This window comes from Alligator sinensis, unplaced genomic scaffold (genome assembly GCF_000455745.1).
Source record: "Alligator sinensis unplaced genomic scaffold, ASM45574v1 scaffold165_2, whole genome shotgun sequence".
In the NCBI taxonomy this organism is placed as follows: domain Eukaryota; kingdom Metazoa; phylum Chordata; order Crocodylia; family Alligatoridae; genus Alligator; species Alligator sinensis.
In genome coordinates this window covers 1,030,014-1,045,116 of record NW_005841965.1, presented here as the reverse complement: position 1 = coordinate 1,045,116, position 15,103 = coordinate 1,030,014, and the positions used below count along the sequence as shown (strand labels likewise).

The window sequence follows — 15,103 nt, the reverse complement described above, 5'->3', positions numbered from 1 at the left end:
GGGAAAGAGGGGACAGAACATTCTGTGGCTTTTAAAAGAGTCCATAGGACTCCCATCACCAATTTTTAATGCCACAAGAGTTAAAGTTAAAAGAGTTAAAGCATTTCTGCCACCAATTTTTAGCACAGGGATGCTTATACACATGATGCTCCTGGCACTAATTAAAGCGCACCCTCCCCCTGCACACATGCACACTCCTGGATCACGTATATAAACACCCTAGGATACTTCTATTTATAGAAGAAAGGAATAATTGACTGCTTAAGTTTGCATCATGGTGCTGATAACATTGGGGTGATAGCCATGGTTATAAAAGTTCATTTCACTCTTACTCTTTAATAGAACTAGTACTTATGCAAAGAAATGTATGAAAAATGGGGTGGAGGAAGATATGTAGGTGGGGTAGGGTATGGAAAAGGAGCAATTCTGAATTGCAATAATAGAAGTGGCTCATAAGAGATGCATACTTCTTTAATTGTATCAGTTAACTTATTGTTTAATTGAATGACAGGATAAGTAATTTGCTTTAACTTAAGAATCTTTGATATCAGACTGGTTTATTATCCTGTCCACAATGGCTGTAACAAGGATGCAGGAGAAATCCATTCTGCAAACAATGGGCTCATGTGGTAGGGAGCATGGCTTCTGACAGCAATTCTATACTGAGGTTTGAGAAACTGACCTCTAGAACCTTTTTTATGGTCCTGATGAATACAGCTGTCACTCTTCAGAAATTGCTCTTTAAAATTTCTTGCTGTGTATAGCCCCCTTAGACATGACCTTAGAAAATCAAGCTATACCTGTTCAGATCAAGTCAATAATTACAAAGGAGACCTTTGAGGAAAATGAACAAAAAATGGCATTGAGTGGTGGTGGTCTATCTGACTGGTAAGGAAAACATTTTCTTGGTTAGCGTTAAGCAGTGCTCTGCACGTTGATAGTGTTCAGAAGGGGAATAAAACAGTTATCCGGTTATTAAAAACTCTATGGCACCTTCTGCAGTTAGGGTGACCAAAATCTGGAACCAACTTCCCAGGGAGGTGGTCCTCGCCCCTACCTTGGATATATTCAAGAAGAGGTTGGACGATCACCTGTCTGGGGTCTTGTGAACCCAGCATTCGTTCCTGCCTGTGGCAGGGGGTCAGGCTAGATGTTCTGTTCAGGTCCCTCCTGACCCTAGCTACTATGAAACTATTCTGAAGCAACTGAAGTGTTAGCTGCTATGCATATTTAGGGTGGGATGAGAGGTGCCCTAGCCCTGGGTACTAGATAAGAAGGGGTGCCAAAACAATGGCTCCAAGAGACCCTGTTCAGAAACAGTAACAGAGCATCTGGCTGAGAAGCAATCCATACTGCAGCAGCAGCTGGCAGAGCCAGGGAGCTGACCTCTCCTACCTCAGCAGGTGGAGACCTAGAGCCCTCTATGTATCAAGGAGCGCATGCAGAGAGCTGCCCCACCCTTTGGCTATTTCTGCAGGAGCAGGCTAGCTGTGGGAAGTTGGGGTCCATCTACCCCTCTCTCCTTCCATAAAGTAGGCAGCATGCTGGGACCTGCCTCCAGTCCTCACAATTGCAGCAGGAGCATGCCGTCAGTGCCCTACATTTGCCCCCACCCACTGAAGGGCAAATTTGTATTGTGTTTGCTACCAATCCAAACTATGCAGCTTACAGAAGCCACATAACTTAAATTAATTCTGCCTTGGGCTTTCTGAATGCCCTGAAGAGCTACCACTCCATCCCTGACTATTGCAGTAGACTGCTTAGGCTCTGTGGAGCTGTGAGCATTTTTTTTTGTAAGGCAGGCAGGGTCCTGCAAGCTGTCTCTTCCCCCACCCCAGCACAGCAACAGCCACAGAGGGTGAAGGGACACCCCCTCCACCCCATACAAGGTTGCAGCAGCACCTAAAAGGCAGGGACCTGCCTGCAAGACTACAGCAATTGCACAGCACCAACTAGGCAGGGACAGGGAGCTGGCTGCACTGCATTAGTGAAGACCCAGCCATGAGAGAGCAGTTCTCAGCAAACGTTCCCAACAGCAGATCTTGGAAGAGATCAGCTCCTTTCCCATCAAAGGTTTGTGAATATCCTAGTCTAGGGGGTTGCCAATCTGTGACATGAGTGTCACAGATGGCATGGGCAGCCTGTGTGTGTAGCATACAGCAGGTTGTGGAGGGGTCAGTCAGTGTAACAGCAGATGGAGCAGGAAGCAGAGCAGAATATCAGGCAGAGAGCACAGATAAGGAGGCAGAAAGCAGAGCAGGAGATTGGGCAGGAAGAAAAAGGAGAGCAGGAGTCTGGGAACAGAGTAGGGAGCAAAAAGCAGAGCTGCAGATTGGGCAGAGGACATGGCACTTGGTAAGGGTGCAAGGCTTATTTTTGGCACACCTCCCGAACAGGTTGGTTCCCAGTGTTGTAGTCATTGTAACTGTGAAGTCCATGCTATTCTTTCATACACAACTGCTAGGAATTTTCAGTCCCCAGTCTCCATTAGATCTCAAGCAGCTTTTGAAAATATTTGCTGTGTTTAAATATGTTGCAAGGGGCAAATGAATTGCCTTCTGTACTATATGTTGAGGCATGAGTGATTTTTGCTGACAGAGGTCGGTGAGGCAGTATATCCACCCAGGTTGCCAAAATTACTAATTACATTACTAGATCAAAATGACCTTTTAGTAAGTAAATTTATCTTACCTGTGATAAAATCCCACCACCAGATTCACTTTAACTCATTCTACTTTTCCTTCAAGCAACAAGATTTGTGAGAACACAGATTCAGACTTAAAATAGGGGTTAATGATTTAATGGCTTTCAAATCTGGGTGAAAATCCTTCAAGATGTTTAAGAATAAATACATCTGAAAACTACTAGCATGGGTTTAACAAAGCAAGGTGAATAGGCAGCATTATGGAAGGTGAAACTCAGTCTTTATAAACAAGCTCAGGCACATTCAAAGATAATTTTATTTAAAGGCTAAAATAGATCATTGTCCTCTAGTCTAACAATCTATTAAATGCAGACCACTTTTTAGAAAAATGCAGCCAAACTATTAAGTTAAATGTATGGGTTAATAAACTGTCTTCATTGCTGAGCTCTAAATCTTTTGTAAACACTGAAGAAAAAGATGGGCAGGTCAATCAACAGGGGTCAGTGGGAAACAATACTATGTTGTATGGACAATATTATTGATCATTAATCTAGAATTAGCTAGGAAAAATATTTCATGCAGCATTTTGTTTTTATTCGAGTAGATGCTGATAAAGCAGCAATCTTACTTGAACAATTTTTCCGTTCAAGGTGAGTTGAGTGCTGATTTTTCAGCTCCATTTTGCATGCTTAAAAAATCATGTAAAAACAAGGTTTTGTCCTTTAAAATAAGGAAAGAATAGGTAAACACAACAAGTCACTGTTACTGAGTTTGGTGAAAATTGAAATTAAATGAATTTTTCAATATATTCTATTTACTGAAAACCTGTGAAGAATGATTTATCAGCTGTCATGGTTGAAATTATTTGAAGGGTATTTTGTGATTTTTGCTTAAGTAATGGCTACACTTTTTTTGTTCTCTGAGTTCATTTGTTATCAGACTTCTAGTGTGCCTGCTTGTACAAAAGGTTATTTTAAAATCTTTCTTTCCTTTAGAAAACAAGATTAACCTCTATTTTCTCATAACTTTTTGTGCTAGTATAATTTGTCAGCAATAGAACTAAGGAGCATCTTCACTGGAGTTAATGGGAATACACAAGTGTAAAATGACTCAATAATAAACTCAGTTATTGATGAAAAGTGAATACAGAAAAGAATACAAAAACTGCATAAGTGAGTCATTGAAAAAGATTTAATATTTGCAGATGACTCTTGAATAATTAAAGAATTCTAGTGACTTCACCCAGCTTTTAAACAACAATAACACTGAATCTATCTGACCTAGTAAGTTAAACTGAGAGAAGGAGCTTAGAAGATCCAGCACACAGAGCGCAGAATAGCACACAGGTACAGAAAGATGTACCCCCACTAGTACTTATAACATATATGACACTAAGTGAATGGACATGTGCAGTCTCATGGACCCAGAGGGACAGCCTTCCATCTTCAGCTCCCTCTGTGCGAAAATGAAGTTTATTTCCTACCTATGGGGACTTTTTACCATCTTGTACCATCTACACTTTTCCCAGAGCCTGACAAAGGGACTTGAATCCCAAAAGTGTGCAGGAAAGGACAATTTTCTTGTGATTTCCCAGTTGGTCTAATAAAAGGTATCATTTTGGAACCAAGAGTTCTAGTTCTTTGTATGTCTTTCTATTCTCAAGTGCATTTAAACTGAGGAATGTGAGTGGTAAACTTATCTTTTTTTGGAATATGGAGAGGGAATAAGCTAATTCCCGGTCGAGTGTGGTTTTTTGGACTAGTAAGCATGAGAACGCCTATACATTTTTAATGTGTTTGCTTGAGGAGATATGTGAAAAGGGCAATCTCTAGTGTTTAGCACTTTTCAACAAATGCTTTCTCAGAAATGAGAGTTCTTAATTTGGGCTTCGTGATATGACATATCTGCAGCTTTTGTTTAACTGTTAATTTAGAATTGTTCTTTGAACTCTAAATGGCCAGGAGTTCATTAATGCCTTGCTAATGATCTGGATTAATCTGTTTCAGAATGTATCTCTTCACTTAACCTATCTTCTTTATAACATGGATATCAACTTATTATTAATATTGTATGTCAAGCTTAATATATGTTTTGTAAATGTTGAACTACTGGTAAAATAAGTCCACATTTGCTGCTGCTGCTAACTTTCAAATAAGTTTAGTGTATGTGCGCACATATGTGTGCCCTTCCCCTTTGCCTCCCCTTCCCCTTCAATAACTATTCTTTAAGAGCTCTGCCCTTTTTAGAAACTTAGTGTCAGTGGGTCCCTCTTTCTAATTTTGGGTGATCAAGTTGCAAAACAGCTAACCTTGTCAAACATCACTCAGCAGAGTTATGGATATACACATCCCCACTCAAAGCAACCATGTAAAATAATTAGTCTTATAGTATCAGATTAAATGAGTAATATTTTTATATTCTGCAAATATTTATAACCTTCATAAAATGAGATCTTCATCCGTTGTATGCATCTTGTGCACTGATATGATGCTAACAGTAATTGTAGCTTTATTAAGCTATTAGTAATAGCATTATATTACTTGCTTTCAAAAGCCTTCTGAAATTATGCATCTTCATTCTCCTGCCTAACAACTTAGTTATGCTCTTTATGACAAGGGAATCTGTAGAAGTGGCATAATGAGGTTACCCATTTGTCTCAGAGATTCTATGCATAATGTATTTAGTTTGAAAGTAAAATGGTGATGGGAGCGGGGTGTGTTCTGAGAGGAGTGTTTCTCTTACTTAATACTTCAACCTCAAGCTGGACTCTGAGAGTGTGTACAGACATTTTGGGAGGTTAAATCGAGTAAAAGTTGACCACCCAATGTATGGTAAGTTGGGATGGGGGCAGGTATCAACCACAGGATTGGGTGGGAGGTTGGTTAGGCGGGGTCTGGGAGGGTATGGCAGGATCAAAGGGGTTTGTGGGGTCTATGGGGGGATGGGGGGGTCTCCCTCACCCCCTGATCCCAGGGGGTATTTTTACCCCCCTGGCCCCCACATCCCCAGATGAGCATTGCCCCCAACCCTGCCCTAACTTACTTGTTCAAGCTGCTGTTGGGAGTGGCTTACAGGATGGAAGGTTTGGTGGGTTTGGGGTATGGAGGTGGCTGGTCCATAGGAAGGGAGCATTGTCCATTTGGGGGTGTGGGGAGGCACCAGGGGGGTAAAAATAGCCCAGTGCCAGTGAGGCAGGTAGGAAAAGCACAGACCCAGGGCTGGGACTATCAACTGGGCTTTCCCAGCCCTCAGGTTGCACTGGGAACCATACAGAATTTCAGGACAGTTAAATCAGTTTAAAAATGGCTGATCTGATCTACCCTAGAGGTAGGGTTAATTAGATTAAGTTGGCCATTTTTAGACTGATCTAACTGTCCTGAACTTCTGTACAGTTCACACTAGATTGACTTAATTAGTGTAAGGTCCACACCTGGGAAAACTAACTTAGATCAGATGGCCATTTTTAACCACCCTGAACATTTGTACCTAGTCTAAGTCAAGTTGAGTTCTTTTTTTTTTCTTCTTCTTATTCATCATTGTAACTACTAAATGTTCTACAACGACAACCCTTCAGTTATGCCTGAGTGACACCACTTTCTTCCTGATTATGTTTCTCATTGCAACTTGTGAGCCTCATTAAACAAATAAGTCCTTGTAGCAATGTTCAGGTACCAGGTGTAGCCGTGACACCCCTTGGTGACCATGCAACTTGTGCTTGGCTCTGGCTCTATGGTACCCTCCCATTCTTCTCGCCTACTGCGCCTTGATGTAACCATCAAATGCTAGAAAAGGAGGCTGCCTAAGGGTCCTAGAGTGAGCCCTTGGTTCTTCTGATAGCCAGAAGGTCCCACCCAGACCCTGTTGGTCTCAGTCATACTTCACACTCGGTGGGCCCTCTCAGCCTACCCATGCCCTTCAGGGTATTTGTAGCCTTATGGGCTATTGACAGTCTTCAACCTCCCCTACAGCTGTGCCTATGCCTTGTAGGTGTCACTGTGCAACCACTTCCTTGTTGGGGCCTTGGTCCTTTTGGCCTCCACCCCTTTTCTTTGGCTACAGGCCTGCAGCCTTGGCCTACTTCTTCAGGTCTGGCTCTCTCATTGTAAGTATCTCTGTGCCCGTAGCCCCTGCGTCTCTTGCACTGGGCCCCTGACCCCAATCTTGCCCTTCTTGGCATGCTGGGCCCCTGGCCCTTGTCACTGCCCCTCCTGAACTGCTGAGCCCCTAGCCCTTGTCTCTGTCTGTCCTGGGCTGCTGGGTCCCTGGCTCTGGTTCCACATTTTCAGGCTGGGGCCCCTGGCCCAGTCTGGCTTTTACGCTTGCTAGGCTTCAGCCACTTTCTCCAATCTTCAGTCCTCTGGCTAAGCCTGCCCTGTGTTCTGAGCCCCTAGCCCCAGGCAGGGCTCAAGACACCATAGTGCCCTAAGGCATTATTGGGATCTCCGCCTTCCCCTGACAGTGTCAAACCCAAACCACCAGCTATAAACTAAAACCAAAAACATAAGCATTCTAGCTGTAACTAAACCTTTAGCCTCCTTGTACCAAAACTCCTACCCAGCCTTGGGCCTTAGCCTTCTGCTAATCCTAAACCCCTTCATTTGCTGTCTTCAGGCACAGTATGCTCATAGTCCATCTCACCACAGTCCACCTGCAAGAGATATACCCTGGCTTATCTTTCTCACAGGCTCTGCCCTTTCCAGTCATGTGACTCTACAGGACTGGCCATATGTGCCCTCTAATTAGGTTTACAGTCTGTAGCCTTCAGTCCTACTGCAGAGCACCTAGAATTGCAATAGGCTTCCTCCTGTTCAGGAAGGCATTGTCCTATTGTTCTACTGCAGAGCAACTCCCTCTGCAGTAAGTGCTCATAGCCCCTACTTCCCTGGGTCAGCTCTCCTGCAGCTTCGCCATTACAGTCTTCCCCCACCTGGGGCTCTCCCTGGGCTCTTTCTCCTTTAAAGCTCTGTTACAATCCTGCAATTAGAATTTACTTTTACAGTTTTGACCGTGCTATCAATACCACCAAGCCCTTTTCATATAATGTTTGTACTTCTGGCACTGGCCAGAACTGGAATGTTTTAGATGTTTGAATGAAATTCAAAACAATGTTTATAACTAAAACTAGGAAAAATTGCAGAATTGTCTTTTTTATTGGACCTAGTCTCCCTATCTTAATTTTTATAATTTCATGAATATTTGGCAGTACTTCTGTTCTGGAAACCTACCAATGACTGCACTTAATCAAGAAGCTAAGCATGTAGTTCCTTGTCCTTTCAACAAGTGGAGTGTGTGAGTGAGTGAGTGAGAGAGAGAGAGAGAGAGAGAGAGAGAGAGAGAATCTTCCACATATTCTCATATCTTTTCTCATGGTAATGACAATAGGGGATGCGCTGTTGCATCCTTTTATAGTTTTTCTTTAGGGATTGCTTTACTTCCTGACCTGCTTATCATTTGCTGTGAGCTTTTATCTCTGCTTTAAACACTTCACTTATTTGCATTATAATGTAATGACTTTCCCAGAGATTGAACATACCTTTGTTGAAGTAAAATATTATAAATAAAAATAATGGATTCTAAGGAAAATTTAAACAAATACTTTCTAGCAATGTACTGGTATTTGTGTATTTTAAATAAAAAACTGTATAGTAATATAGTTAAAATCAGCTACTATTATTAATAAACCAGTTGATCTTGACCTTCCTTGTATGAATTTGGTATGTGTGGTGAAGGGGAAGTTTTTAGCTATTCCCAGCCTGGATGGATTTATTTGTTGTACATTTTCCACTGATGGAGGATCTTCATGGATAGAGAAACTAAAATGAAAGGAATATGTCATCTGTTTTCTCAATGTACATGCTAATGCACATGTGCCATAAAGACAAGTGTTTTTGAATCAGATGAACTGTTTTCTTTGAGTTGGCTCTGATTAAGTGCTGCTGAATTCACTTTGAAGTATTATCTCAAGAAACAGACCTTTTTTCTATTAAAGGCATACCTTTTTATAAGAGCGGTATTCATAAATTGTCCTGTATAATTTCAAGTAGTGTACATTAATATAAATTTGTTTCACTTTGGGTGCTATGAAGCCACAGTATGGTTGTTCTGTATTGTTCTGTACAAACATACATTGTAAAATTTTCAATAAAAAGTTTAAATAAAAATCTTGCATGTAGATTAGTATGATCTCTCAGAGTCAAGTTTAGGTTAAGCCCTGTGCCTTACTGGTACCATATTTACATCACACTGGATGGCATAACTGCCTGCACCTTTATAGTTGTGTACCTTATAAAATAATGGTAGTACTTATTGATACAAAGAAGTTGGAGGACAGTCTAATGCTTCAGACTACTGTTATAGATCAGTGGTGCCCACCTTTTTATTCCAAGGGCTGGATGGCCAGTTCCATCTGCAGACTGGATAAAGCTGGTGGGCTCAAACTGGCACACAGGGCCAGTGCAGCAGGGACCCAATCTGGCCACAGGGGGTGGGGCAGGGGGATGTACAGCCTGACCTCAATCTTGAAGCATGGAGTAGGCATGGGTAGCAGTCTGGCCCTGATCCAGACTCACTGGAGGGGTGGGTGGAGATTAGCCCAGCTGTGATCTGGACCCATAGGGTGGGGGATGTGGGAAGCTGCCCAGCCTGATCTGGGTGGGTAGGGGCCCAGGCAAAGCTGGATCTGGCCACACAACATTTCCACCTCTCCCCTGCTACCAAATTTTCCAGCCTATGGGGATCCTTGTGGGCCAGAGGGCATGGTTCTGTGGGCTGGATTGGGTTTATAGGTCAGGGGTTGAGCACCCCTTTTATAGATCAACTTGAAATTATTTCCTTGAATAGATAAGTCCTTTTCTCCATCCTGTTTTTTTAAAGGGTATTCCCCCCCCCCCCCACATTCAAATTTAAGGCTTGCTTGTTGGAAGGCAATATTTAGCACTATAGAAACATTCTTACATAAGAAAAGTCAAAACTCTCATACCTGCTCTTTTGCCTCCAGAATGATTATTAGCGATTTGCCTAAATTACTAAGGTTGTTTCTTTGTCTTTTTATGAAGACAGTTTCAGTTTTATTGACTGGGGCTAGAATCAACCTCTAGTCTTAGTCATAAATTTGGAGGCAATTCATAGATGTGGTGGAGATTCTGGCTGGTTTAAATATCATAATAGTAATAATCTAGGCTAAAGGTTTATGTATCTCCCCCATGGTATTCTAAATGAATTGTACATAGCACCCATTTTACTTTGAACACGGGAATGGCTGAATACCATGCTGATGAATACCATCGATCCAGGATGTCAGCAATACAGCCTATGGACCAGATCAGGCCAATGGAGCCATATCACCTGGGCAAACTGAATCCACATGTGGCAAAACCTAGCCCAACCCATGTGCTGCACACACCAACTCCAGCCCACATGCATAATGTCTCATGATCCAGGCCCATATCCTGGATCTGTGGATGGGCCTTGCACCACACATCCAACCCATGCAAGTGTTTGATACTCCTGCCATAGATTTACTACCCCTGATGAGTTTGATACCCCTGCCATAGATTAACTATCAACAGGAGAGAATCCAAGTGTATAAGGTGAGCAGGGTCCTGCTCACCGTTCAATTATTTATTTTTAAAACAGATGAAATGGGTTTTAGCCCCCAGGCAGAGACAGACATTATCTCTATCTGGAAGTATGCAGCATAGCATGCACACATTTCTGAAATCCTGTAAAACTTAACCTGCAGCGTAACTTGCTACAAATGCAAAGTAGGCAAGTATGTCAACCCCTCACCTTAAATATCAAAATGTTAATATCATATTACTTGGAGTAATTAGTTTCTTAATTTAAGGTTGTTTTCAGGAACAAATTCTATTTTTAATTGTGTGTCCAAAGAACAGTGTGCATGAATATGTTATTTGCAGAACATGGCTATGCAAATTCTGGCTTGTTTTAAAATGAACAATAAGCAGGGCACAAGGATCACAGGAAAAAAAAACAAACAAGTTATTAAGCAGGATCTACATTCTTTTTAAAAATTTGATTCATATAATATAGTCACTCTGAATAATACATTGCTCCATATACATAACTCACTGAACAATTAATTTCCCTTGTGTGGCACAGTGCATGTGCCTTTCCATCTTTTGTCAGATTGTTCGTAGGTCCTTATTTCGACCAATATATTGACACCAAATGGAAACAATGTAACCAACATAAATTCAGAGAGAATATGATGAGGGTTGACTATCACCAGTCAGATAATCGATTTAACCCTATCCTTTAGAAGAGTTTAAGAACATGCTTTCATCTATCTTTTTGGTGTGTTGGTTAATGCAGATGGAAAGAGCCTTAAATTAATCTTCTAAAGAGCACAACATAAGCCAGTACATCTGTTTCAGTGTTTATATGGTTTCCTGTCAAAATGAAATACTTATTTTAAGTGACCAGCACAAATATAGTCTTAATATTTTAAAGTGTTATCAGATATCAAGAACAACTTCTTTCCTTTCAAAGACCACTGTTTCAAATACAATTTTTAATGTGTTTGAATGTGGCAATTCCTACTTAGCAAAAGCATTTTGGTGAGGTCTTTGCCTCTAAACAAGACAATGGAATGCGTATATTTGAGTTTCTTAAGTCTATGTGGACTGTTTGTATTCACACTTCAGCCACCATAGTGAAATAAGAATAATATCCCAAATTTGGTTTGAGATTAATGAGAATGTTGGATGTGTGTGTCCATGAAAATGCTACTGAATTTTCATTTGATAGTACATGTTGTGTCAAATCTTATTTCTTTTAGTAAGTTTCCCACTGTCAAGGATGATAATCAGCGCCCACTGTATATAACTAAAGTATAATCTCAACCAAATTAATTGGATTTCAGTGACTGCACCTAGCATCAGTTTCAAAATATTACCATTACACTTGAAATGATCAAAACTGAAAGAGTTTGGCATAGCTATGAAATGTTAGGCATGTCAGGAAGTCCTGACACATTGTGCAAAAAATCTGGAGGAGATAGAAATTGGGTCAGTAGTGGTAAAATCACCTTCTAAAAAGGAAAAATCTATATCATCTGATGGAAAAGTATTAATTTTTTATCATGCTCTTCACCGATCAGAGTCTGCTAGTCATGCCAGCAAAATATGCTGAAAAGTGGTCTAGTGCTTTTGGGAAATGAATTACTGTTAACTGGAGTGGCACATTCAATATTGTCATATATTTAAGTAAAGACAAAATAGGACTAGTGAGCTTTGGGTGGGGGCGGGGAAAGAATTTGTATCAATAGGAAAGTTGGGTTTTCTTGCTGTATTTTTCAAAGCTGATTTAATTTTTCTTAATCGCTGTATGTGACAGCAAGTTTTGAAATTGTCTGATATGTTTGTATAAGTAATGCTGCCTGACAAATAAAGGATTATTAGAGCCTTTAGAAGCAAAAGTCAGATACATGAATAACAATGTTTTTCTTAATATATTACACTATTCTGAACAAAAATAAAACTCAGCCAGGTAAAGGAAAAGCTATAGAAATAAAATATTTATTTTAAAAAGTGATCAAAGGTTGTATTTGATTCTTAGCATGTCTAAATACCTAGCATCTACTACCTGTTGGCACTGGATTTATTACCCAGTCCTGATACCTTGTTCTGGGCCAACCCAAACCCTAAGACCAACAATGACTTCTTCCATTCAATAATAGGCCAATTTTATTGATGCACAGTGGTAGCAGACAACAGTAATGCAGACAAACAAAATACCACCCCTCCCCCCCCCCCCCAATCCTACTTATCTATCAGTGCTAGGGTTCTCATATAGGGATAGTACATCTGGCCAATGAGCAAGCACCCCTATGATTCTTTACTTAAATATCACTAGTCTTGGAGGGCCAATGCGCACCTCCTCTCCCTAGTGGGTTGGGTGAAATGGACTGGTGGTGTGCCCTTAGTCCATGGTGGCCTTGGGATCCCCTGCTGCTTTGAAAATCCCTCCTTTTGTATTCTTTTCCTCCTGATGACTTTTCATTTCTGGGTACCATTGATTGGTTTCTCTGTGGTCACCATACTGTCTACATTCTGTTCTGTCAGCATATCCCTTTGTTTCTCAAACATATCACCTGAATACGTCCTAATTTGGGCATATCTGTCCTCCTAATTTGGTCATTTCACCAAAACAGAAATCCCCAGGTTCCTGGTTTTCTCTGATTAAAAAAAAAAATCACAACATCTCTGATAAAACCTCCAAAACCCATGATTAAAATGAAACACCACTATGAATGTAGGTATCAATTGAACAGAATGTTTTATTGATACATTTACAATTTTAAAGCAATTTGGAAGTCTACCAGTGCCTCAATCACTATAATAAAATACATTCTAAATACCTATACATTTTGGCATTTGATTTTTGGGTTTTTGTCTGAGCTTTCTCTGCCCCCTTTGCTTACCAGGACACAGATCCAGGCCCCTCACTCCCAAGCTACAACCCCCCACCCCTGCTGGTGCTCCTCACTCCCCACTCACAACCCTCTGGCCCTGATGGTTCTCATTCCCCACCCACAGCCCCATTCCCTCCCCCAGCCCTGCCAGAGCAGGGCCCCCGGCTGCCAGGGCTAGGGGGCCAGGGACCTGGCTCCACAGCCCTCTGCCCCCTGCAGTCATCAGTGGACTTCAGGGACAGCACTGGGCCTTGAACCAGCTGAAGTGGGTCAGCTGACCATCAGTTAATTGTCAGCACCTGGCTTTGAATGCCGTGGTGCAGGGGGAGCATTTAATACCCCTAACTTTTGCAAAGTGATTCAAAGCATGAGTGAAATGTTCTATACAGAGCAACAGTGTAAAAATGTTTTTGCTGAAGTTACTTTGACCCAATTTTTAATCGTAACACCCACTGCTTACTATTAATTTATGTCTTTCAAAACCTGTAACACTGCTTAGCCTCTAATTCTATACATGTTTCTTGCATGTTTCAGGTATGAATACAAGCAAGAGTGAGACAGTGAAAGAACCTCCATTAAAGCCTTCTAGAAGATCCATGCCATGTTTAGCACAGAGCCAAACACATCCTCAGAGCCTGAGCAAGCATTCTTCATTTCTTCAGCCAAATCGCGTACAACCCCAGCCTCAACCCCAGCCTCTAAGTGCAGGGACATCAACAGCTGTGGTCAATGTAGTGTCAGAACGAGGTATGTGGTTGTCCTCTGTAACACCATTTTTTTCTTGAAATAGGGGGTGTTCTCTAACCTCTAAACTTCCTGGGTTTACAATTCTTATTTTGGAGATAATTATAAGAATCATAAATCTTCCCCCTCGCTTCATGCTCTCAAACTTCGTCCTTGCTACATGCTCTCAAACTTGACTCCACCTTAAGAATAGTTTTTGTTTAGGCATAACAAAGCCATTTCCTAATATCTGGCCACAGTATACATAAAAGTGCATTCTAGAGGTGTCAGAAGCAATGAAGTCCACTAACATGCTGAAGAGCCACAAAAATGAAGAGCAATAATTTGATGCTCAATATTTTGATGTGGGGTGTACAAAGTTTGTGGATCCAGCCTTTGTTCTTTCCCTGCTCCATCCCTAGTTTCTCAAATGTCATTGAGAACTAGGGCTCTGTGAAATTTTGGCAGCCATTTCATTTTGGAGGTATTTCAACCTGTTCTGGCACCCAAAACACCAAATCCAAAATGAAACAGAAGTCTCCAAACCATCTCCAAAATGAAACAAAACCATACAAAATGTTTTGGATGTTTTGGAGCTGGGTTTGCAGGGAAACAGAAACTAAGAGAGAGAGGGAAAAGGGGCAGGAGGTCTGGTCTGTAGCTGGCCAGTGTTTGCCATCTGTCCCTGAGGTCCCTTCCAATCCCAGTGCTCTGGGGGAGGGATGGCAGCCTGCTGTCATCCTGCATGCAAATCTGGGGGCCTGCACCTCATGGGAGGAGACTGGCACAGCCCTGCAGCCCTCCTGGGGGTTGCAGGCCCCTGGATCTGCAGGTGGGATGACAGGATGCTGCCACTGCCGTCTGGGGCCAGTGCCAGCACCTGAGTCTGCTTGGCATGCCATGCGCTGAGGACAGCTGGGGGAGCCACAGAAGAATGCCCTGTGGCTGCCCTGCCTGGCCCCATCCCCTGCCCAGCCCCAGCATCCTGGAAATTTAATATATAAATAAGTCTCTCATCCACTGGCTCTGGTAGCAGTGATCACGGCCTCTGGTGGGCTCATGGCAGAGCCCCCCCACACAGCGTGGAGGAGTGGGGGGCAGCAGGGATCATCCGCCCCACGCTTGGCACCCAGGCAGCAGCTGTCACATTGTGCGGGTGCAGGGCAGCTCAGCAGGGCACCGCATGCTGTCTGGGAGCTGAGGCGGGTCCACTTTTCAGCCCCAGAGGCCCCAGTTCCCAGGCAGCATGTGCAAATGATGGGTATGCAAATGATGATAGAGAATACTTTATTCGAAAGAGT

At 42.2% G+C, this 15,103-nt stretch overlaps 1 protein-coding gene across 1 annotated transcript in view; it reads left to right on the top strand.

The window, feature by feature from the left end:
- ANO3 (anoctamin 3) overlaps positions 1-15,103 on the top strand; it is a 462,814-nt gene that overhangs the window by 251,977 nt on the left and 195,734 nt on the right. Inside the window, 1 exon segment of the mRNA XM_006020701.3 lies at positions 13,614-13,826. Within this exon segment, the coding sequence (XP_006020763.1) occupies positions 13,614-13,826 (213 nt within the window).